Source organism: Hyperoodon ampullatus (genome assembly GCF_949752795.1).
Source record: "Hyperoodon ampullatus genome assembly, chromosome: 14".
Classification (NCBI taxonomy): domain Eukaryota; kingdom Metazoa; phylum Chordata; class Mammalia; order Artiodactyla; family Ziphiidae; genus Hyperoodon; species Hyperoodon ampullatus.
Genome location: NC_136927.1, coordinates 64,983,814 through 65,007,278, shown reverse-complemented (window position 1 = coordinate 65,007,278; position 23,465 = coordinate 64,983,814). Strand labels below are relative to the sequence as shown.

General features: G+C 54.9%; 3 protein-coding genes across 3 annotated transcripts; all 3 read left to right on the top strand.

Moving 5' to 3' along the window:
* Positions 1 to 5,661: 5,661 nt before the first annotated feature.
* On the top strand, positions 5,662 to 10,750 carry FAM83C (family with sequence similarity 83 member C; the record flags this gene model as incomplete). The annotated part of the gene is made up of 4 exons (XM_079719744.1): positions 5,662 to 6,132; positions 8,197 to 8,460; positions 8,677 to 8,801; positions 9,316 to 10,750. The coding sequence occupies 4 exons, from the start codon at positions 5,662 to 5,664 to the stop codon at positions 10,748 to 10,750; spliced, it is 2,295 nt and encodes a 764-aa protein (XP_079575870.1).
* Positions 10,751 to 13,228: 2,478 nt separating this feature from the next.
* Positions 13,229 to 19,776, top strand: EIF6 (eukaryotic translation initiation factor 6). The gene is made up of 6 exons (XM_079719423.1): positions 13,229 to 13,543; positions 13,682 to 13,767; positions 15,732 to 15,907; positions 16,447 to 16,623; positions 16,811 to 16,992; positions 19,502 to 19,776. Exons 1-6 carry the CDS (start codon positions 13,437 to 13,439, stop codon positions 19,509 to 19,511), a joined length of 738 nt encoding a protein of 245 aa, XP_079575549.1. The 5' UTR covers positions 13,229 to 13,436; the 3' UTR covers positions 19,512 to 19,776.
* Positions 19,777 to 20,560: 784 nt separating this feature from the next.
* On the top strand, positions 20,561 to 22,161 carry MMP24OS (MMP24 opposite strand; the record flags this gene model as incomplete). Its single annotated transcript, XM_079719091.1, has 1 exon — positions 20,561 to 22,161. The coding sequence occupies one exon, from the start codon at positions 20,561 to 20,563 to the stop codon at positions 20,795 to 20,797; it is 237 nt and encodes a 78-aa protein (XP_079575217.1). The 3' UTR covers positions 20,798 to 22,161.
* Positions 22,162 to 23,465: the final 1,304 nt, after the last annotated feature.

Sequence of the window (23,465 nt, the reverse complement as noted above, 5' to 3'; positions counted from 1 at the left end):
CCTTCAGCCTTCTCCCACTGCATCCCACCGTGCCCTGACCTCTGACACCATGGACTTGGCCTTAGGGAGGATAGGCCAGACCTCAGGCCCCTGGCCATGATCTTCGACCCGTTCACTCTGCCCTGGTGATAACCACCCCTCACAAGTGTTCTGTGGCTTCCAGGGGACTTCCCTCAAGCCATGCTGCTGAGCCCAGGGCCCAGACCCTGCCCAGGTCAAGGGCCTCCATCCCTCTGATGAGGTACGAAAAGGTCCCGGAGAGCCTGGCCGGGGATTTCTGGGAAGGGAATCTTCAAGCACTGACCCGTAACGTCAAAAAGTGATAGAACACAATGTGAGCACTAGAAGGGGGGACTTGGAGACCTCCAGCCTCTTGCTCTACAGATGGGAGGCTGAGGCCTTGAGAGGCTCACTCAAGTTTTCACAGTCGGGAACCAGAATCACTGACCTGTGCTGGCTTGCTGCTTCCCTCTTTTTCTCTCTCCCTGTGGCCAGAAACAGTTCCTTCACCTCCCAGTCACCATCTGAGAAAGAGCCTACAACAGGGCTGTACTCTGATTGGGTGTGGAGGGTGGAACATGGTTCCTCTAAGCTTCCAGAATGGCTCATGAGCTCTAAACCCCAAGCAATTGATTTATACCTCGGCTTATTCTGTGGCTTATAATTATTTCTGAGTCTGCCTTCCCCACTAAACTGAGTTCCTCCAGGGCACAGACTAAGTAAGTCTTACTCATCTTTGGGACCACAGTGCTGGCCTACAGTAAGCATTAAATATACACTGGGTGGACTGCATGGGCAGAGGGGGAGGGGATGGGGAGGGAGACGTGGCTGGATCAATAACGTGGGGGCTTAAGAGATCAATGGCTAATATATCTTCTTCCCCTCCCAAGTCCAGAATGAATTGAAAAATAAGAGACAGACACATGGACATCAAAATGGGGGCTTTACCAGTATTTCTGATAAAGCGGATTGGAGAATGTAGCTTTTGCTTTTGGGCCAAATGGACTTAATAATATCCTCCCCCAAATAAACATGCACCCCCCCGCCCCCCAAAAAGGGGCAGACCTGTCTTCCTGGCAGTGACAGAACCTCCTGTGGAATTCTACAGTGTAGATCAATGGAGAATATGCTACTTCTGCCTACAGCAGAACCGAGAGAGAGAGAGAGACAGAGACAGAGACAGAGACAGAGAGAGAGAGAGAAACCCAGAAATACTGGAGCTCAGCTCTTTCCCTAAGCCACTAATCAGCCAAGCCATTCCCCTCCTCTGGGGAGGATGCAGCCTGTGAGGATTTAGGGAGTGGTCCTCTTACCCTTCTCCTCCAGGAGAGTGGAGTGGGAATTCTCTCCCCTTATGGAAACATGGGGAGTGGGGACAGGTCTCCCACTGTGGGATGGGTTACGGTGGACAGATGGGTAGAGGGGGTGGAGGGAAGGACGTGGGGGAAAGGGTGAGACCCCATCGTCAAGTGTTACAGTGTCGACCCAGACACAGTCACCTTTCCAAAGCAGATGCCAAAATCCTTATTCCTGTGATCGCACTTGCCCAGTGCTCATCTGTGTATGCAGAGTGGAGAGAGGACCTTGACTCCTGTGAGCTGGGATGAGAGGCCAAATCTCAGAGCCACACTCCACTGACATGGCCCAGGGCCATGTTCACCTTCAGGGCTGGCCTTTGGTCTGGAAGGGGCCGGAGACGGACCCGAAGGAGCTTCCGTGGTGCTGCTTCGTTTGCCGTCAGGCCTTCACTGAGCCCCTGTCCCTTCATGGCTGGAAAAGCTCTAAATTCAGCATGTACTGAGCTCCTCGTCCTCTTAGTCAGGCACTTGACACAGAGTAGTCCATTTATTCCTCACAACAAGCTGGTGAAGGAGATGGTGTTGGTCCCATTTTACAGATTACGCCACTGTGACTCAGAGTTGTGATTGTTTGGCTTACCCATTAAGTGCCAGAGCCAGTGTGGCCTCCTGAAGGCCTGTGTGGTGCTCAAGAACAGCAAACCACACCATCTGGGTTGTTTCTGGGACTCCTGCTTTGGGCCACTCTGCCCCCGGGCGCCTGCTTCCTAAGTTATTCTAAAATACCACTCGATGGATCTTGCCAACCTCTGGGCTTCAGCAAGGCCCTCTTCAGGGTGTGGCTCCAGACGGCCTTTCCGGCAGCCCTTTCCCTGCACTGCTGCTCCCAATACCTTCAGTAGGCAGGCCCCCGCCCCTCTAGTCCTCCAGCCTGGAACGCCCAGCCCTCCACCCTGCATGTCTCAAAATCTTTCTCATCCCTTAATACCCAGCTCGAGCCAGTCTCTGGGAATCCTCACGACTTGTCCCTGTGTCAGGCTCTTAGGTCACTTTGCCTTGATTCAAGGGATTTAGGCACTCTCTGGCGCCCCTACTAGCCCTGGCTGCTCCTCACAGGAATCTTGTCTCACCTGACCCAGAGGTGCCACGGTAAAGGTGTGTGGCAGTGTTGGCATCAGAGCAGCCTGCAACTGAAGGGCTGCAGCCCAGCCTCTGCTCCCACCAGCCCCACATGACATTCACCTGCCCAGGTGCCACTCAGCTTCTAAGAGAGAACAGACAAGGCTAAATGGCCCCTAGGATAGCAGAATGATGCCAGGCAGGTGCCTGACACACCCCCTGGACAGGAAAATACTTTTCTTCCTCTTAATAACAGTTATTAAGGGGCCTGTGCCCGACCCACTGCATCCAGGGTCTGGGCTTAGCTATCTGTATGGCTCTTGTCACCCTGGGTCCCCACCCCTAGGCTCAGTCCCAAGGCTAGGATATACTTGTCTGCCCTCCCATTGCCCTTTACCCACTCAGCCCATAGGACGGGTGCACAGTCCTGCAGCCCTGGGGGATTTCGTTTGATTTATACGCTTTTATTATCAGGGTATCCGGGAGCCCTTGGAGCCCTTTTCAACTCAGTCTTCCCATCCTTGCCCCTCTCAGTTGAGCTCCCTTGTACAGACACTTAGTACCACAGTCCAATGTTAGGGTCAAAGACCACCCCTGCCGCCCAGACATTCATGCACACAGATATGCACCCAGACACATACACGAGAACATACACAGATGCACATGCAAGTAAATATACACTGATGTGCAGCTAGATACTTAAAGACAGCCAAGCAGACACACAAACATCACAAATAGACAGTATGTAATGTACACACATGCCCAGGTATATAGTTATGCATAGGTATAGTGTACAGGCATACCTCATTTTATTGTACTTCACTGTACAGTGCTTTGCAGATACTGCATTTTTTTTTTTTTTACCAACTGAAGGTTTATAGCAACCCTGAGTTCTCAGATGATGGCCAGCATTTTTTAGCAATAAAGTATTTTTTAATTATGATATGTACATTGTTTTTTTAGACATAATTCTATTGCACACTTAATAGGCTACAGTATAGTATAAACATAACTTCTGTATGCACTGGGAAACCAAAAAAATTGTGATTCACTTTATTGAGATACCAATATTTGCTTTATTGCAGTGGTCTGGAACTGAACCCATAATATCTCTGAGGTGTTCCTGTATATGTCGAGTTGAGCCACATGAAATTGTCAATATTCAGTGGTTTTTTTACTTAACAAGATGGAATCTAATACAAATGTGGGCATGGAGGGAAATATTAAAAAATACAGAGCCAAATGTGTACACCCATGTTCAAGCAGTATTATTCACAATAGCCAAAAGGTGGAAACAATCCAAGTGTCTATCAGTGGGTGAATGGATAAACAATGTGGTATATACACACAATGGAATATTATTCAGCCTTAAAAAGGAAGGAAATCCTGTCACATGCTTCAACATGAGTGAACCTTTTTTTTTTTTTTTTTTTTTTTTTTTGCGGTGCGCAGGCCTCTCACTGTTGTGGCCTCTCCCGTTGCGGAGCACAGGCTCTGGACGCGCAGGCTCAGCGGCCATGGCTCACGGGCCCAGCCACTCCGCAGCATGTGGGATCCTCCCGGACCGGGGCACGAACCCGTGTCTCCTGCATCAGCAGGCGGACTCTCAACCACTGCGCCACCAGGGAAGCCCAACATGAGTGAACCTTTATGCTAGGTGAAATATGCCAGTCACAAAAAGACAAAAACTGTATGATTCCACTTACATGAGGTACCCAGAGTAGTCAAATTCACACTCAGAAAGTACAGTGGTGGCTATCAGGGGGCGAGCAGGGTACTTAGCCCTTCATAGGTACAGAGTTTCAGTTGGGGAAGATGAAAAAGTTCCAGAGATGGATGGTGGTGACGGTTGCACAGCAATATGAGTGTACTTAATAGCACTGAACTGCACACTTAAAAATGGTTAAGATGGTAAACTTTATGTTAATTAAAAATAATTTTTAAAAAGATCCAAAAATATGTTCCGTCAGGTAGACATATACACACTGAAGGATAAACACAGGAACTCAGCAACACAGAAACATGACTCCTCCCCTCCCAGGAGTGCTTCTCTGACCCAGATACGGCCCCTGTTCTCCCCCTAAACAAATCCAGAGATAAGGCCCTGCCACCTCGGCTACCCCCGTGGCTTGTTACCCTCCCACAGTCTGGCTCTGCTTACTCCTCCCCCTGCCCCTCACGCAGCCTCCCCACGCCCAGGGAGGGGCCTCCTTAGAGTACCGGGGGCTCGGATCTCTGCTCCTGCCCCTCCTGGGCCCCTCTAGGATCCTCAAAGACAAAGCCCCATTCGTCTTCAGTCCCAGGGCCCAGCTTGACGCAGGGAGCCCCTAAATCCCCTCGCCAGCACCAGCCCCGCTGTGCATGCATTGCTTTGTGGACATAGAGGAACCTGTGTCTGATCTGGACATGATCACAGATCAGTTAAAGCAAGTGCAGCCAGTACTAAACGGGGTCGTTGAGACATGGCATTAGGTCTCCTGCTGTCCCGGCCACCCTCATGGGACCTTGTCTCTCCACAGAAAGGTGGGGCTGGCACCCTTGTGACCACTTCTGCCCGGCCTGCCTCCCCAGCTAGCTGCCATCTGCTGAGCCCCCTTCTCCAGTGCAAAGCCTCACCCTGCTCCTGAGGACTCCGGGACTAAGGCCCTTGATGGGGGCAGAGAACGGAAACTGGCCTGCTGTTTGCCTCCGGACCATGCAGTGCGTCCCCCGATCCTCTCAACCAACTTTCTCACTAACCATTTAATACTCAGCCCCCGAGGAGGGGAGAAAGGCTGGGGTCTGGCGCCACCAGGTCAAGAGCTTCCCCAGAGCTGAGGATGGTGGAAACGCAGACATCGGAACAGAATTTTTCAGGGGTGCGACAGCATTTTTCACTGGGACTCCCTGGAAGGGCAGGGTTTGGAGGAAACTTGCTGGGAGCCTGGTGGGGATGCAGCAGGTGACGCCGGGGTGGCGGAGGGAGTGTGTGCTGAGTAAGGACCTGCCCTCTCCCCGGGCAGCGGATGGGCGAGTCCCAACAGCAGGCGGACAGGTGAGGCTGACCCAACAGGTTCCCGAGGCCGAGGCCGGGGGCAACGGGGTGGAGCGTGGCGCTGACAAGGGGCAGGCAGGCGGGCGGGAGGCAGTTTCTCCTGGTATCTTCTTCCTGCTGCGGCCAGCGCGGGGTGCAGGCCATGGAGCCTGCTGGAGGGTGAGGGTAGCCGGTGGGCAGGCGTGTTCGGAGGCCCTGGGAGCTCAGGGCATGGCGGGGCCCCTGCGGTGCCGGGTGGAGGAGCTGAAGCGGCAGCGGTGGCGGGAGAGCTCGCCGCGGGTGCTCCAGCACAGCGAGGCCGCCCGGCTGGCGGCCGATGCCCTCCTGGAGCGGGGGGAGGCTGCCTACCTGCGGGTCCTCTCCGAGGAGCGGGAGCTGCCCTTCCTGAGCCCTCTGGATGTGGACTACATGACCAGCCATGCGCGCGGGGGCTCTGAGCTAGGCGAGGCCCTGGGGCCAGGGGCTGCCGGGCCTGACCCCCTCAGCCTGCTCTCCGAAGTCACCTCCGGCACTTACTTCCCCCTGGCCTCCGACATAGACCCCCCGGACCTGGACTTGGGCTGGCCCGAGGTGCCACGGTCCACGGGCTTCAGGCCCACGCAGGCTGTGATCCACTTCCAGCGGGACAAAGCCAAGAGCATCAAGGACCTTCTGCGTTTCCTCTTCAGCCAGGCCCGCACGGTAAGGGCCTTGTCTCTTCAGACATTCATTTCACAGATGTGGAAACTGAGGCCCAGGGAGGGGAAGTGTGGCCACACGGCAGCTTGGGGGCAGTACGGGACGAGAACCTCTGCCCCCTATCAGATCACAAGCTCCTAGAGTGTGGGCGTGTTCTATTTACCTTGGTAACCTCTTGACACCCGAGGACATCCTGAACAAGCTTAGAACAGGGGATGGGCCTCAGGGACTCCACAAACACCCTGAAAACGCGTGAAAAGTGGTGCTCATTGCAGAGGGGGATCCTCTCTCTTTTGGGGGAGAGGGCCTATGGCCTTCATCAGATTCTCGAAAAGGTCTGTGTCCCCAAACTAAGAACCTCAACCTTGGTGAGCATCTGAGCCACCCCCTTGAGTTACAGAGGAGGAAACTGAGGCCAGAAAGGGACTGGGACTTACTCAGGAGGTCCAGTCAGTTGGTGAAATGGAACCCGGGGCTCAGGGAGAGGGAAAGGGCTCTAGACTCAGGCCCCAGGCCCCAGGCACAGCCCTGCCTCCTGACAAATGGTCCCAACCGCACCTCGCTTTGTGCACTGTATCTCCACTGGCCTGAAGCAGGGGAAGGGGCACTGGTGCCTGGGCCTCAGCATGGCCTTGAGGGCTGGGCTTTTAGCTCTGCACCCAAAGGAAAGAGGAGCGGAGGCTGCTGGGCTCAAGGATGGGGAGCAGGGCTCAGGAGAAAGGGAAGCGGCAGAGCAGGTGGGGTGTTGGTACCTGGGAAGCCTTCAGCTACAGACTAGCACAGCCTCACTCCTGGAGCCCTGACCTCTGACTCAGGAGGCAGGGAGATGGATCAGATGACCCTAGGCAGGGCTTGGGGTAGCTTAGACTCAGTGTCCTTGCTAGGGGAGCAGCCCTGAGGGTACCTGCTGCAGATGTTAGGAGCCAGGATGCTGGGATCCTGCTGGTACCTCCAGAGCCTCCCTGGCAAGTCTACCTACGTCCCAGGCAGGGGAGGGCCAGACCTGACTGGCACAGGGAATGGGGTTATTAGTGAGATGGCTGCTGTCATCACCCCTGCCCCTTTGATCTTTCTTGCTTGTGCTGTTCGCCTCACCCGTGGCCAGGCCTGTGCCATGGACTAGGGCATCCCTCAGTGCTTTGGTTCCTCATCCTCCCTTCTAGACCCTCCACCTCTGGGCCAGGAGCCAAGCTTCCACTCTGGGCTGTCACTGACTCTCAGAGTGATCTTGGGAAGTGCTTCCTCCCCCTGTGGCCCAATGGCTTTGTTTGTTAAGGAGGCAGCAGGAGAGGAACATTTATTGAGCTTCTGTTGTGTGTTGAGTATTTTCACATTAAATTCCCCATAACTCTTGAGAGGTAGCTATCATTATCTCCATTTAGCAGATGAGGAAGTTGAGGCTCCCAGGGGTGAAGGAATTCACCTAAGGTCATAGCACTAGGAAGTAGCAGAGTGCAGGTTCAAACCCAGTTCTGTCTGGCTCCAGAGCTGGAGTGCTTTGCTCCGCACCTCCTGCCTCTCAGCCTGGACTGGGAGAGGAGGTTCTCACGGCAGATACTGCAAGCCCCGCCTCTCCACCGAGCAGAAAACTTGGTCCCAGTTGTAAGAGGTCACAGCAGGTCTCTGCAGCTTCTCAGGGAAACAGGTGGGTCTAGCAAAGGGCACTGAAGACGCCAGTAATTGGCCTGCAGCTCTGTTCCGTGAGAAGGGAGCCTCAGCCAGCCAGCCACAGCTACAGCTTGAGCTAGTTGGGGGGAGTGTGAGGTGCTAGCCTGGGAAGTGCGGTCTGGGTTTTGCTTCTGACTCTTTCCCCCTCTGCGCCTCAGTCTTCCCATCTGTAGAGTAGACCTTTAGATTGGTACAGCTGATCCACAGACCTCTTTGAGAATCAGATGACAGATAAACAAACTGTCCTTAGAAAAATGCACACAAAAACTTTCAAACAGCCTTCTGGGCTTCAAGACAGTGAAACCCCCCAGCTTCCAAGTCAGGAACCCCCAGGCTGGTCACCACTAAAAGCCCTCCCAGTTCAGGTGTTCTCACGGGCTCTGGCCTCCTGCTTTTCAGTCCAGCGCTGTTTCCGGGGATCTAGCCTCTGCCCCTGGCCTCAGCAGTGCCCCGGGCAGGGCTGAGCTCCCCCCAACCCTGCCCCACCCCCGTCAGGTGGTGGCTGTGGTAATGGACATCTTCACCGACATGGAGCTTCTGTGTGACCTCATGGAGGCCTCGGGCTGGCGTGGTGTCCCCGTCTACCTGCTTCTGGCCGAGGAACACCTGAGGCACTTCCTGGAGATGTGCTACAAGATGGACCTCAATGGAGGGCACCTATGGGTCAGCAAGGGACGGGGGCAGGAATTGGGGTGTGGGGTGAGGAGTCAGGGAGGGCAGGAGAGTCAGTCGGGTGGTTTGTGAGCATCGGGAGTCAATGGGAGTGGGAGGCCGGGTTCTCCTATAGCTATTTTGGGTCAGAGACCCCAGGGGATTTAGACATGGCTTGAGCCCCATCCTCTAAAGGTAATTCCCAACCTCCCTCCCTCCTTGGCCCAGAACATGCGTGTGCGGAGCACGTGTGGGGACACATACTGCAGCAAGGCAGGCCGCCGCTTCACGGGGCAGGCCCTGGAGAAGTTCGTCATCATTGACGGTGAGCAGGTGGTGGCAGGCAGCTACAGGTGAGCAAGTGGATGGTGGGGAGGGTGTCTGGGGCTGAGCCGCCGGCTTGCGTGGGCGCCTGGGACCTGGCAGCTTTGAACTTTCCATCCTTCATCCATCCCTTCCACCCTGAACTGAGCAGCCGCCATGTGGCAGGCATGGTGCAGGGCCCAGGGGCCAGTGTGGGGAGCAAGACAGCCCTGGGCTGGGCCCTGGAGGAGCTCACTCTGTGGAAGGATTACTTTAATGCCCTTGACATAGAAAATAACTCTTTGCACCTCGGAATTGGAGGGACTTCAAGGAACCTGGCCCTTGGTCCATTTTACAGACGGGGAAGTTGAGGCTGAGATGCGAAACCATGTGCCGAAGTCCACTAAGCTGAGCTAGGGCTAGAACAGACTCCAGAGTCAGAGCTCTGCCCCCTCACTTGGGCCCTCGGGGTGGTGGTGGTTTTGTCTTGCTCCCCTGTTTGTGACTCCTGCCTGGCCCCAAGGTCCTGCACTTTGCCTCCTGACCCTGATCCTCTGTCCCCAGCTTCACCTGGCTTTGCAGCCAGGCCCACACGAGCATGGTGCTGCAGCTGAGGGGCTGCATCGTGGAAGACTTTGACCGGGAGTTCCGCTGTCTCTATGCCGAGTCCCGGCCCGTGGAGGGCTTCTGCGGAGGTGAAGATCCCCTGTCTCCCAGGGCACCGTGCCCTCCCCCAGTGGCCCTGGCCTTCGGGCCCGGCATCCCCAGCACCACATCCTTGTCGCGCTCCAGCACCAGCCCCAGCAGCATCAAGTGCTCACCTCACATGGGTCATTCCTCCTACCCCGCTCTGCCAAGAGGCGGCGGCTGCAGTGACATGGCTATGGGATCCTCCTCCCCGGGCCCTGCCCGCTGTGGGGCCGATGGCCAGCCCTCCCTGCAATGCCAGCTGTCAGACCCTAACCACGGCCCCCTGCTTGGGCCCTACAGGGCCAACCTGAGCAAGCTGGGGGCGTCCCCCTGGTGCCAGTCCTCCGCTGCCCTCAACCCCAATAGCACCAGCCCTGTGACCCTGGAAGGGGGGTCACCTCTGCTTGCTCGCCCTCGCCCCCTCCTCTCCTTTCCCCGGGGTGTCTCAGCTCTGTCCCGGCTTCCTGGGGTCACAGGAAGCCAGGAGCCTAGCCCCCCACGAGGCCGCTGGGTACCCGGCACAGCCCTGGAGGCAGCAGAGGAGAATAAGGTGTCTCTGAGTCAGAGCCATGGCCAGCTGGATCTCCTCGTCCCCTTCCCCAGGGCACGAGAAGCAGGAGGCCCTGATTCTGGGGTGACCCCCAACTCAGGCTCCCTTTGGCCTAGTGAGCAGGCCCCAGGGGACAGGAGGTTGGCCTCAAATCAGAGATACAACCAGCTGGATCTCCTGCCCCAGGCCCAGGATGCCAGGGGTCCCCCTGAGTCAGGTTCTCCCAGGCCTGGCAATCGGACCCCAGAGGACAAGAGGCTGTCCCCAAACCACAGCCATGGCCAACTGGACCTCCAGGTACAGTCCCCCAAGGCTGGGGGCTCCAGAGTGCCCCCTGAAGCCAACTCCTTGGCCAGGCCTGGCAAGCAGGATCCAGATGAACAACGGCAGACCCTGGGACACAGCCAGCTGGACCTCATCATGAAGTTTGGCCCATTCCGGGGTGAGGGGCCTGGGCCCAATGATCTCCCGAGACCGAGCCCTGCCAGAAAGCCTGGAGTGGACTCTGGGGATGAGAAGCGGCTGACTCTGGGCCACAGCAAGCTGGACCTCATCACCAAGTATCATAAGTTACAGGGCACCAGGCAGGGACCTGAGCCTGGCCTCCCCAGGGGCCCCACAGGTGGCCAGCGCAATGGCAGTAGCGATGGCCTGTCTGGGGATGAGAAATGGCTGACCCTGGGCCACAGCAAACTGGACCTCATTATTCAGTACCACAAGTCCAAGTCCAAGCTGCTCCGAAGCCGCTTTGAGTTGTAGTCCTGCTTCCAGAAAGGACATGTCTGTCCTCCATCCACTGTGACTCTAGATTGGCTCAGGTCCCAGACTCTGGGGTGGGAGCTCGAGCAGGGGCCTTATGGGGAGGAGAGGGAGTCTAGAGGCCCAGGTTAGACATTCCTTGGGCTTGGGATTCTTGCTCACACACGTACATGCACACACATGGGGAAATGGAACCCACAGTTACTGGGCACCTGCCGTTTGTCACTGTGCTGAACCTTTCTCACCAGTTACTTCTCATCCTTCATCCTCACAATACCCTACGAGATAGAGCTCTAGTAGGTGTACAATTCTAGGATCATAGATATTATCTTCCCTATAATATAAATTTAGAAGCTGGGACCCAGGAAGTTTGATGACTTGCTTGGAATCAGGTCTGAGTAAGTGACAGGGGCTCAAATCTGTGTCTCTGACTCTTAATTTCTTAAGATCGTGTTTTTGCAGACAGGACACACAATATCAACAGTTCCCATGTCCCCATGCACGCAAAATCCACATATAACAGAGATGCTCCAAATGCCTGCACAATATACACTGCACACTGACAGGGTTCACACCCACAAACTACACCCACAGATGCAGTCCATGTGATAAACCAAAACACTCAGGATTCTAGTTACAGGTACTCAATAAATGTCATTTGGGTAAATGAATGGCTACATTCGGTGCACACCGTAGACCCCTTAGGATCCACAGACCATAAATATGCACATAACCACACACACACACACACACACACACACACACGCACGCACGCACGCATGCATGCACCAACCAGTATCTTTTTGTACCTAAGCTGTGTACCCAGTCCTGTGCCGGACATGCCATAGGGTTGAGAAATGAATCAGACTCAGTCCCTGGGAGACAAGGATTCAATGCATAAATGACTGGTGTATCTAATTAAAGGCTAACCAGTGACAGAAGGTGGTAGAGAATGAAGGCCAGCAAGTGGTGGTGATGATGGAGTGGTGAGAAAAGCTTCTTAGAGGAGGCAGCCTTTGAGCCAAGCCTTGAAGGGTGGGAAGGACTTGGATGGATGGAGGTGAGGGTTAGAGGAATTCCTGGTAGAGGGAACCAGCTGAAGAGAGACCATGGAGAGGACTGAATGAGTGGGTCTGAGATGAACCTGGGAGGATGGAGAGGACGTGGATACACACACACACACACACACACACACACCCCAGCATCATTTTGCTGAGTGTCCCTAGAAGTATAGGCTCTGTCAGATGTAGGTCCTTTTCCTGAGCTTGCGACCGGCCTGGGACAGTATACGTGATACAAATCAATAAAAGCAGACATGCTATGACCCAGCAGCAGCCTGGTGTATCCTGAAGAAGGCAGAGTTATGAAACTGCAGGTTGGCGACAGGGGAAGGGCACCATTCAGGCCAACTATGGAGAGGTCCTTGGAGGAGAGTGGACGGCTGCAGGAGGGCTTGGGGGGTGAGGAGGAAAGGGGCTCCAAGCTTCCCTCTGCCCTCGCTGAGAGTGACATTCTGCGAGACCCTGGGGCTTTTGTACAAAATGGGGGCCAAGTTCATCCGTCCACCAGAGCAGGTCTCTTGACTGCCACCATCTGCGGGCGGGGCGGGGTCGGGGGTGGGGGAGGGAGGCAGAAAGTGGCTGCCCATCAGCCCCTACACCCTTGCCCACTCTGGACCCTCCCTGACACCCCGCTTCGTCCATCCTCTCCTCTCCAATACCTTCTTCAGCATGGTTTCCTTTCCTCCTCTGGCCGCGCCTCCTTCTCCAGCCTCTGTCGTGGTCTTACTTCTCCCTGATGGACACCTTCTCCGTGGGTGACTTCATCCACTCCAGGCTTCAGCTCCACATCTCAGCCCTTCAGTCTCCCCTAGGCTCCAGACCCGGCCTGGGCATCTGTCCCCCACCTCACTCTGTTCCTCACCTCTCCCACACCTGCTCTTCCTCCTCAGGCTTTACTTCAAGGTATAACTCCGTCTGGGACTTCCCTGAAGGTCCAGTGGTTAAGACTTCCCGCTTCTAATGCAGGGGGCGCGGGTTCGATGCCTGGTGGGGGAACTAAGATATAACTCCATCATCAACCCATCTTCTGCGAGACATCCCTGGCTCCTCCATTCTGATGCCTCATATCCAACCAGCACAGGTCTGGGTCGATATTATCTCCTACAAAGCTCCTGACTGACTGACTGAATGAATGAATGCGAGCTTGCTGGAGGCGGGGCCAGGCGGGGTAGAGACCGGACCACTTGTAGCCATAGAGTCCTCCCAGAGGCTGGCGCTAGAGTGGTCGCATGCGTGGCAGCGTGCGTCGCGTTCTCTCGGAAGTCTCCCAGGGAGGAGACGGAAACGGAAACCTACCGAGGGCCGAGGAGGTCTCCTGCGCGTGGGGAGGTTGCGTTTACGTGGTGAGCGGTTGTGGCGGGACACCGGCAGCGTCAGCTCCGGGCGCCCTGGGTCGTGAGGGGTGGGGGCCGAAGGATTCGGGGCTGGCGTGTCTGGAAGGGCTAAGTGGGCGGGCCCCGAGGGCTGGGGGCCGAGAGGGGCGGGGTCGCGGCGGGGCCTGAGGCGTGGAGGCCGCGGGACCCGGACCCGGACCCGGACCCGGACCCAGGGTCGAAGCCGGGGCATCCTGTCCCGGGAGAGGATCCGCCGGCCCTGAGCTCCCTGTCCCGCAGCCCCTAGGCCTCATGGCGGTCCGAGCGTCGTTCGAGAACAACTGTGAGATCGGCTGCTTTGCTAAACTTACCAACACCTACTGCCTGGTGGCCATCGGAGGGTCAGAGAACTTCTACAGGTGCGGCGGGAGCCCCGGGCCCGCGGGCAGCGTGTGGGTGGGTGGCTGGCTGGGAGGGGTACTTGGGAGCCTGGGGCTCGGGCAGAGGGAGGGCTTAGGCCCCCCAGTCCCGTGACCACGGAGTCCTTGTCCCTGCAGTGTGTTCGAGGGTGAGCTTGCTGATACTATCCCTGTGGTGCACGCCTCCATCGCCGGCTGCCGCATCATCGGGCGCATGTGTGTGGGTAAGCTAGCTGGAAGTCGCCGAGGGAGGAAATGGAGCCTCCCAGCGCCTTTAATTATACCCCTAGAAGGGACCCCGGGTGACCCAGGGATGCCTGGGCTTTCATCCATTATTTCCAGGGACTACAGAATCTCTCAGACCTGTGCTGGACCCTAAGTGTCAACAGATCAGGGACAACCTCTGGCAAAGTCTTCTGGATCATTGTTATCACAAATAACATTAAGGGGTTTCACTTTTACCCTTGTTTCAGTCCTTGTTCACGAAGACCCTAGGAGGTCAGAATTATTGGCCTCATTTGACTGATGAGGAAGCTGAGACTCAACCCAAGTGACTCGCCCAGTTCCACACCTGGTGTGAGGGAAGATTGGATTGTCATCTCTCCCTGGCCACTGACTCTGGGCAAATTGCTTCCACTTTCTGAGCGTCTATTTCTGCCTCTAAAAAATGACAAGCTGGGCTTCCCTGGTGGCGCAGTGGTTAAGAGTCTGCCTGCTGATGCAGGGGACACGGGTTCGTGCCCCGGTCCACGAAGATCCCACATGCCGCGGAGCGGCTGGGCCCGTGAGCCATGGCCGCGGAGCCTGTGCGTCCGGAGCCTGTGCTCCGCAACGGGAGAGGCCACAACAGTGAGAGGCCCGCGTACCGCAAAAAAAAAAAAAAAAAAAAAGACAAGCTAAGATTCTGGGGCATACTGTTCAGTTACGCATTTCGATCTTCAGTTCCCTTTACCATGTACCCCTGTATCTCTCAGCACGGTTGACTCTGGCCATTTGTCCTTTCTTTTTTTTTTTTTTTTTTTGCATTACGTGGTCTTCTCACTGCTGTGGCCTCTCCCGTTGCGGAGCACAGGCTCTGGACGCGCAGACCCAGCAGCCATGGCTCACGGGCCTAGCCGCTCCGCGGCATGTGGGATCTTCCCAGACCGGGGCACGAACCCGTGTCCCCTGCATCGGCAGGCGGTCTCTCAACCACTGCGCCACCAGGGAAGCCCATTTGTCCTTTCTTTGAGCTGGATCTGTCTGCCTTTACTGCCTCCCCTTCTTTCTAGTTTTGCTCAAATAGGAGTTTGTTCCTTTATTTTTAATCATAAGCCTGATGATGATCTTGGACTCTGAGTATTTTCTTAGTCAGGCAGAACATTCTTATCCCTAACCATGACATTTGGACTTGAAGCTAGTTCTTATGTAACAAGGGAGATCTTAACCTGACCTTTGGTGGTTTATTTTTAATAATGGGAGAAACTTATAGTTGAGAAGTTCAGAGTTGTGTCCTTGCAGAGTTAGGCAGAGGTTTAGTCATTGTTGTCACAAGATAATTGTGGTTCATTCATGTTGCCGTGTACTGTGTTTTGTGTAAGTATACCACGGTGTATTCATTCATTCTGTTGATAGTGGGTATTTGGGTAGTTTTCAGTTTGGTCTGTTATGAGTATTGCTGCTATGTTTCTTAGTGAACAAATGTATGTATTTCTATTGGATATATAATACCTAGGAGAGGAATGGCTGGGTATTCAATGTAGTAGATGATGCCACATAATTATCTGAAGTGGTTGCCCAGTTTATACTCCTGTTGGTTGCTCCATATATCTTTGCCAACACTTGGTATTGACATTCTTTTAAAAATTTTAGCCATTCTGGTAGGTATGGAGTATTACTTCAGTTTCTTAGAATACAACTAATGCCCAAGAGCGCTTCCTGTTAGTCCTGGTTCCTCCTGGCTGATGATGGCGAATTGGGCAGGATGTGTTGGGACAAACTCCTAGGCCATCTCTGGCCTGCCCAGTGGGACTCCTGGTCCCCCGGGTGTTGTATGGATCAGTGGTTTGGAGGACTGGGGTTTGGATCTAAAGCTTTGCTGGGGAAGCTAATTGGGCTGGATTGTATCCCCAGCCCCCAGGGCTCAGCAGGCATCTTGTGTATTCATGGTCCATCCTTGTCCCACCTTCCCTAACTTGGGTCTCCCCAGGGAACAGGCATGGCCTCCTGGTGCCCAGCAACGCCACGGACCAGGAGCTGCAACACATTCGCAACTGCCTCCCAGACTCAGTGCAGATCCGGCGGGTGGAGGAGCGGCTCTCAGCCCTGGGCAATGTCACCACCTGCAACGACTACGTGGCCTTAGTCCACCCAGACCTGGACAGGGTGAGGCGGCCCAGGAGTCACAGGATATTAGCCGAGTCAGTGGTTAGCCACCATTCTTGCCCATCAGACAGGAATTAGGGGCATCTCTTGTGGTTTCTCTTTATACCTGGGCTCCTGCAGTTCAGACATTGGTTGGAATAGTGAACAGAGGCCTTCCATGGTGTGATCAGTGTCAGAAAGAAGCTAGGGAGTGTATTAGTCCTTCAGAATCAGGGAGATTGACCCATCTGGTCTTGAAGCCAGGGCTAGGAGAGAAGATTAACAGGTGAACTCTTGCCTGTGGGTTAGAGGAAAGGAGGGTAATGTGGAGACCAGCCTCTGGCTCTTCAGGGCATGCATGGATATTAGGGGCTCCATAGCTGGTCTAGACTCTGCTCCAAGCTGTATTCCCTCCTTTTTGCGGGTGAAGCTTCCATATGCAGCTACATAGCAGAGGAATGAGCTTAGGGAGTCATGCCCTGGGTGGGTCTGGGTGTGGAGGTCCTGGGTTCTTTGATCTGCTTGTTCTGGGCGTTGAGCACAGTACCTTTGGCTGACAGGAAACAGAAGAAATCCTGGCTGATGTGCTAAAGGTGGAAGTCTTCAGACAGACAGTAGCTGACCATGTGCTGGTAGGAAGCTACTGTGTCTTCAGCAATCAGGGAGGGCTGGTGCATCCCAAGACTTCAATTGAAGACCAGGATGAGCTGTCCTCTCTCCTTCAGGTCCCCCTTGTGGTAAGCAGTCTTATTCTCTGAGCTCTCTCTCCTGCTGGAGCAGATCCCTTTGCCCAGTATTTGGGAATCTAGATTATTACCTGTCACAGTTTGGGTTTGGGCTGAGGGTCAGGGAGAAGGGTTTGGGGAGAGTCCTCATGACTTTGGCTGTTGGTGCCACGATCCACACTGAGCCGTCCCTTGGCAGGCGGGCACTGTGAACCGAGGCAGCGAGGTGATCGCCGCTGGGATGGTAGTGAACGACTGGTGTGCCTTCTGTGGCCTGGACACAACCAGCACAGAGCTGTCAGTGGTGGAGAGTGTTTTCAAGCTGAATGAAGCCCAGCCTAGCACCATTGCTACCAGCATGCGGGATTCCCTCATTGACAGGTATCTGGGCCTCTCTTCTTTGGAGGGGATGGGAGGGGAGGAGAGGGGAGGGGAGGGGAGGGGAGGGAGATGCCACCTGTAATGGGAGCCACACTGTATTCATACTGGTAGGTTCTCCTTGCGTGTGAGGCCACATCTGCACACTGCTGAGCAAGCACAGGGTACAGTCCACCAGTATTTCCTGAGTATCTGCCCACTGCCGTCCTTGAAGACGCTGGCTCAGTATATCCCTTCTGTAGTCTGTCTTTTATTTTATCACTGACCACATTCTTTTGCAGTTTGTATTTGCCTGTGTGTCAGTGTCCCCAGCCAGTAGCCTGAGACAGGAAAGAGCTTTTTAATTGAAGGAAGGAGGGAAGGCTGCTTTTAGGAACAGAGGAGACCCAGGTGCCTAAGGGACTTGAGGGTGTGGGGAATGCATCAGAATCACCGTCATCTGGACTTTGTGGGTTTAAAACAAGAGTGGGTTCTTGGGCTCTAACCCTGGAAGGTTCTGGGGTGTTAGGCTCTAGAATCTCTTCCTTTGGAAGAGCAGCAGGTGCTGGATATTTAGTGCCTCCCCCCCCCCCATTTAGGATCCTTCTCAAGGCACGCCATACCCAGCTAGCACAGGAGTCTTTATGAGGATAGAAACCCCAAAGTAGAGCAAGTGTCCAGTAGCAGACTCCCTACTTACCAGGGGCAGAATTTCCCTTCATTTTCCCTCCTTCATTCATTCAATTGCTTGATGTTCATTGAACCCTATGGACAAGACCCCATGTGGGGTAGTCAGGCAGCTTAGTGCTACATCCTGCCTCTGAGAGGGACTTAGATTGTAGCAGGGGAGAGAAGATGTAGTGGCCATATATAACTTAGCTACCTTCAAAGAAGTAAAAGGTGCCTTTTGTGGTTTTGGAAGCTCCTGTGATACACTTTCTGGAATCCAGGAAGGTTTTGGGGAGGACAGATCATTTAGTCTGGGCTTCAGGGTATGAGTAGGTAATTGAATATGCGAAGATAGGGTGGGGAAGCACTACAGACAGAACCAGGGATGGGGAAGTGTGGAAGGTGTGAAGGGGAAAGGTTTTATTCCCCTTGTTGAGGACTCTGAATGCCCATGTCAAGAAGTTTTGACTGTAGGTGTTTTGACCTTTGGTTTATGTTCGGATACTTGTTAACGTAGTTTCTTGCCATCACCCCTCAGATACCGATTCCCTCAGTTTGGCGTGGGACCCAACCATGTGTGGTGGTTTTAATAATCTTTCCTGGGTGATTCTGATGAGGGCAGTTTGGAGACCACACTGAAAAACTCTGCTGTCAGCCCTGGAGAGCAGCTGAAAGGGTCTGAACAGGAAAGTGGTACCAGTGGTTTTGTTATTTGTTCAACAACTTTTTTTGGAGCACCTACTATGTGCCAGACAGTAGTGATGGGGTGATGAATAAAATGTACCCTTCCTCCCCTTTTGGAACATTGAACCTCATAAAGAAAATAGTACTTCCACAATTAACCATTTAATTAAAGAACAAAACAAAAAAAACTTCTTAGCAACCTAAGAACAGAAAGAAATTTCTCTAACCTGATAATGGTTACCTACTAAACTACAGCCAGTGTTGTATTTAATGGTGAAACTTCAGAAACTGCCAGGCAGAACTGCCTACAGTCAGCAGCCCTGGTTAGCATTGCAGTTAAGATAAAGAAATGGGTGTTGGAAAAGAAGAGACAAAACTCATTAGCCTCCTTTGGTTTTGAAGCTGTTGAGTTTGAGGTGCTCATGAGACCTCACAAGGAATGTGTCAGGTAGGGGATTAGAAATATGTACTTCAGCTTCCCCAAAGTTCTTTCATTTCTCCTATTTAAGATTTTATGAGGAAAAGCCAATCCTAGGAAAACTAAGATAGAATCCAACTTTTTTAATACTTTAAAGAGAGAAAAACTTCAGATAACAAAAGAAAAACAAACAAGAAATATGTACTTAAGGGAATTTCCCTGGTGGTTCAGTGGTTAGGACTTGGTGCTTTCACTGCCAAGGGCCTGGGTTCAATCCCTGTTCGGAGAGCTAAGATCCCGCAAGCCGTGAGGGGCGGCCGAAAAAAAGAAATACGTACTTCATGTTTATAATCGTGCACGTGATTATCACCTCCAGGAAGAATGTTCTAGCCGCAGCCCTGCCACTAGAGGATTTGGGGCCTGGACGTGTCCCTTCCCCTCTCTGAGCCATCTTGTTCCCTTGTCTGCTGTCTGTTGGGCTTGACCTGTGAGGCTCTGATTTATGATCAATAACGATTTGAATAAGTTATTGAGTTCACCCACCCGAGTGGAGGAGTTACTTTTAGTTTTTAAGCACTGAGAGTGCTAGACTGGATTTGTGACTTGTGGGAGCAGTGGAATCTGGAAGGGCCTCTGTGTGTGGCCCTTCGGGGCTGAGCTGGAACAGAGGTCCTGGGGTAAGGGTGGAGGCAAGCACTTTGAGAATGGAGGGTGAGCTGTGCTCTGTGAAGCACCTACTGACAATGCTCTTTCTCTCTCTAGCCTCACCTGAGTCACCTTCCATACTCTTCATGGGCTTCTGGCTCTGGACTTTGGCTCCGTCTCCACGCCCCACCCAGTCTGTCCTGGATGCTGGCAGGGCCGTGGCAGAGAGCTCACCTGGACTCAGTGGCTGGATGCACAGCCCTTCTTCACCTGTGCCCATCTCCTGAATCCATAGTTACTGCAAAAATCTGCCACATCATGCTGGCCAGCAGGTCCTATGGCTTCTGGCTGAGAGCTCTGTTGTCTGTGCCAACCCATTAAAGGGCAGCTTCTTCCGGTCATTCTGAATGTGTTCTTTGGGAACCTCAGCCTGCACTCAGCCCCCCACCATTGTTCCAGGGGGGAGGTGGGGTAGGATGCACACACACCCCTTAGTTCTACAGTCTCCCACTCCTCTCCCCCCATCACCAGGTGGGCGGTTTCATCCCAGGACAAGAGGAAGCAGCACTCTCCACTGTACTTCTCCCATTTTCCACACAACTTCAGCCTCATACTTTTGGCTTCAAAGATGAGTCTGTTTCAACTCCTAGGCCAGTGTGAGGATCCTGAAGGGCTCTGGGGCACCTGGCTACAGGGCAGTCTTGTCCTCTTTCATCCAGGGTGGATGGAGGTTTGCTGGCCTGGCTGCTAGGTGCCCAGGACCGCCTCAGACCAGTAGGCCCTTTCCTTTCGGGCCTTGGGTGGGTGCGGAGCCGGGTTGGAGAAGGCGAGGGTAGCTGGGGCGGCTCCAAGCGTCTCCGAGCTACTCGCGGGGCGGGGACCCGGGGCTTCGGGGAGGGTGTGGCCGGTTGTTGGTGGGTGGGTCGGGTTTGCTGGGCCCCGCCCCTGTGCCCTGAAACCTTCCTCGCTGGCGGTCAGAGGGCGGGGTTTGTGCGCCGTGACGTCACGACGCCAGTCGTTCTAGACGGCGCTGCGCAGGCGAGCCGGAAGCGGAGGTTGGCGCTGGGTTTCTCCTGACCGGCGGCTCGGGCGGTGCAAGGTGAGGGTCGGGCCCGGCCGGGGCGGGGGTGGCGTGCGGCCCGTCCCGTACCTGACGGGCCTCTCGTCCTGCAGAACATGGGAGCTCAGCTGAGCGGTGGCCAGGGCGCCGCGCAGCCGGTGCAGCCCGCGCAGCCCCAAGCCCAGCCCCAGCCCCAGCCCCAACCCCAACCTCAGACCCAACCCCAACCTCAGACCCATCCCCAACCCCAGCCCGCGGCGCCCGAGGGCCCTGGGCGGCCCTGGCCAGAGCCCGGCCCCTGGGGGCCGCTGGACGACGTGCGCTTCCTTATCGTCTGCACCTCCTGGTACTGACCCGTCGCCCTCCGCACTTACCGCCCGCCGCCTCCTGTCATCCCGTACGCCTCTTCTGCTCGGGTCCTTGTCGTCTCTCCCCACCTTCCGCCACCCCGGAGACGCGCGGAGAGTCGGGGAGCTCGCTGGGGACTGGAAGGAAGCCTCCTCCGCAGCCTCGCCTTGGGTCACCGTCTTGCCTCTGGCCCCTCCCGCTACCCCAGATTCGTTGACTTCTCAGCCTGCACCCAGACCAGCTCAGACCTTCGTGTTCATCCCCACCCCACAGTTTCTCCAGCCGTCTGGGTGCTGGGGCAGCCTTCCCTGTCACTGGCTTCCAGAACCAGGCCAGGGCTCTTGATAAGAAGACCCCAAGGCTGCTGACCTAATCTCACCTCATTTTTCCCTGTTGCCAAGAACTGGGCTCTTGCTTTTGTCCTTGGTCATGGCACCATGTGCCTTGACTTCAGAAAAGACCTTGCCACAGTGAATCTGCCCATACCTCTCCTGGGAGGGGTTGCTCCGCCATCCTGGGTTCCACCCTGGCATTATCTGGCTGTTTTCCTGAGACCCCAGTAACAGAGGGCCTCCAGGGCCAGCCTTTTGGAGAGAGGGGGCATCTGATTTTGGGGCTGGCAGATGAGATGCATGGGGCGGCTCGCAGACACCCCAAAGCACCCTGTCTCCCAGAAGCTTCTTAAGGCCACCCAGAACCTGATCCTTGTTCCCACATCCCAGGGAAATGACACACTCTGTATTTTTGTTTTATTTAGAAATGATTTAAAAAACATTATACAAAGGCTGATCAGTTTAAAATGTGACTGACACTGAAATGCTGTGATGTTCCCCAGACTGAGGGGAAGCTGGGCTCTGGGACCCCCAGTGCTTTGCCCCTCTGTCTGCCCTGTCCTGGGATGATGGACAAACGGATGACCACAAGGCAGGAGAATCCATGATTGGAAGCCTCCAGGCTGAGCCCTCTCTGGCCCTGGCCCTGCATCCCTCACATCTGCAGCCTGGGCTGCCTGCCTCCATCTCCTGCTCTTTCTCAGCTGACCTCAGTAGTACCAGGAGCCAGTGGGGAGCCTGGGGGCCCTAGAGCTTTCAAGAAGTGAGAGCACCAACCTGAGGAGTGGAGAGGGACCCGGAAGGGGAGAAGGGAGGCCAAGAAAAGATGGATAAAAGAGACACTTCTGATCTCATCTTGGACCCTAGAGGGGTCTAGCAAGCCCACTGGATGGCCTGGGCAAGTAACAGCCTCTCTGTGCTTCATTTGAGGGCACAGTGAGAGTTATCCTTGGCCTCCCAGGGACTGCATGAGTTACATGTGAGCAGACAGGGGTGAGCTAATAAAGTGCTTTGCAAAGTATAAAACACTGTACAAACCTATGAATCACTAATATCTCTGCAGTTGTTCCCCACCCGCCCCAGGGAGCCCGCCCTTGGCCAAAATGAGAAAAAACAGAAGGATGATGACAGGGAACACAGTGGACCCATATAGGTGTCTCTGGGATGAGAGATTTTGCTCAAGACAGCTCCCAGAGTCCCTGTCTGCTACAGGTTAAGCAGACTCAAAGCCCAGAGGCCACGGGGTGGGGGCAAGGCCCATGCAAGCTCAGAGACCCTGCCGGCACCCTGAAGACTGACACCTCTGCTTGGATTTGGCAGGGAGCCAGTGGACATAGTTGAACCGATTGGTTTTGCCTACGGCTCCATAGTGACAAGCAGGGCTGCCTCTTACTGGGTTGGGGTGAGGCAAGCCGAGCCCTAGGAATTCCTGCCAGAGACGGGCGGGCCCCTAGGCTTGGGGTTGTTACCAGTTGTGGCTGCTCTTTTCCAAAGAGCAATGCAGAGTGATGGGCCCAGAGAGCTGGGTTAGCAGGGGCCAAGCTCATGGTATAAACACTGCTTCTGGGCTGAGAGATTGAATTGGTCTCAGGGTAGCTAGGGGTGTGGGCTCTGAGCACTTCAGAAGGCTGCCCTGGGCCCCTTAACCCAAGGCTGTGAGAATGTTGGCCCAGAGCTATTTCCGTCTCACCTCACTAGTCAGGCTGTGTCCTCAGGCCACAAGCGACAGGCTGGAGCAGGGCCAGGGACTTGGGGGATGGGGAGAGGAACGGGAGAGTGGAGGACAGCTACAAAGTCAGATCAGCCTCCGAGATGGGGTCAGCTCCTGCTCCAGCCCTTTAGCCTCATTAGCAGGGCCCAGCTCCCAGCGTGTCTGGGCACTAGAGTGGCCTTAACAGCACCTTGGTCCTTATCGCTGGGGGGAGGGCTGGCCTCATCACCAAGACAGTCACCTCTAATTCACCTAAAGCCTCAAGCAGCCTTTGCAGAATGGGACTTTAAACAATAGTGACAGGACATTGAAATATTCACGACATGACAGCTGGGTCCTTGTCAGACCCAGCTGGGCCACAGCCCTGCCTGCAGCATGTGACCCTAAATCCTGGGTCTCAGAGGAGACCCTGACGTGTGGAGCAGGTTTCCTGAGGGATCTGCTGTTGCCAGCAGAGGAAACCCAGGCTTGTTGCCCACTGTGTCGGCAGCAGGGGTCCTGTAGCCTTGGAGGACAGTGGGGTAGGGGTGGGGGGACATCTGACCAGCAGGTGTTGGCAATGGGGGACCAGGACTGGTGGCATCTCCCACATGGGGCTGAGAGCGCTAGCACTGGCTTCCCACAGAAGGT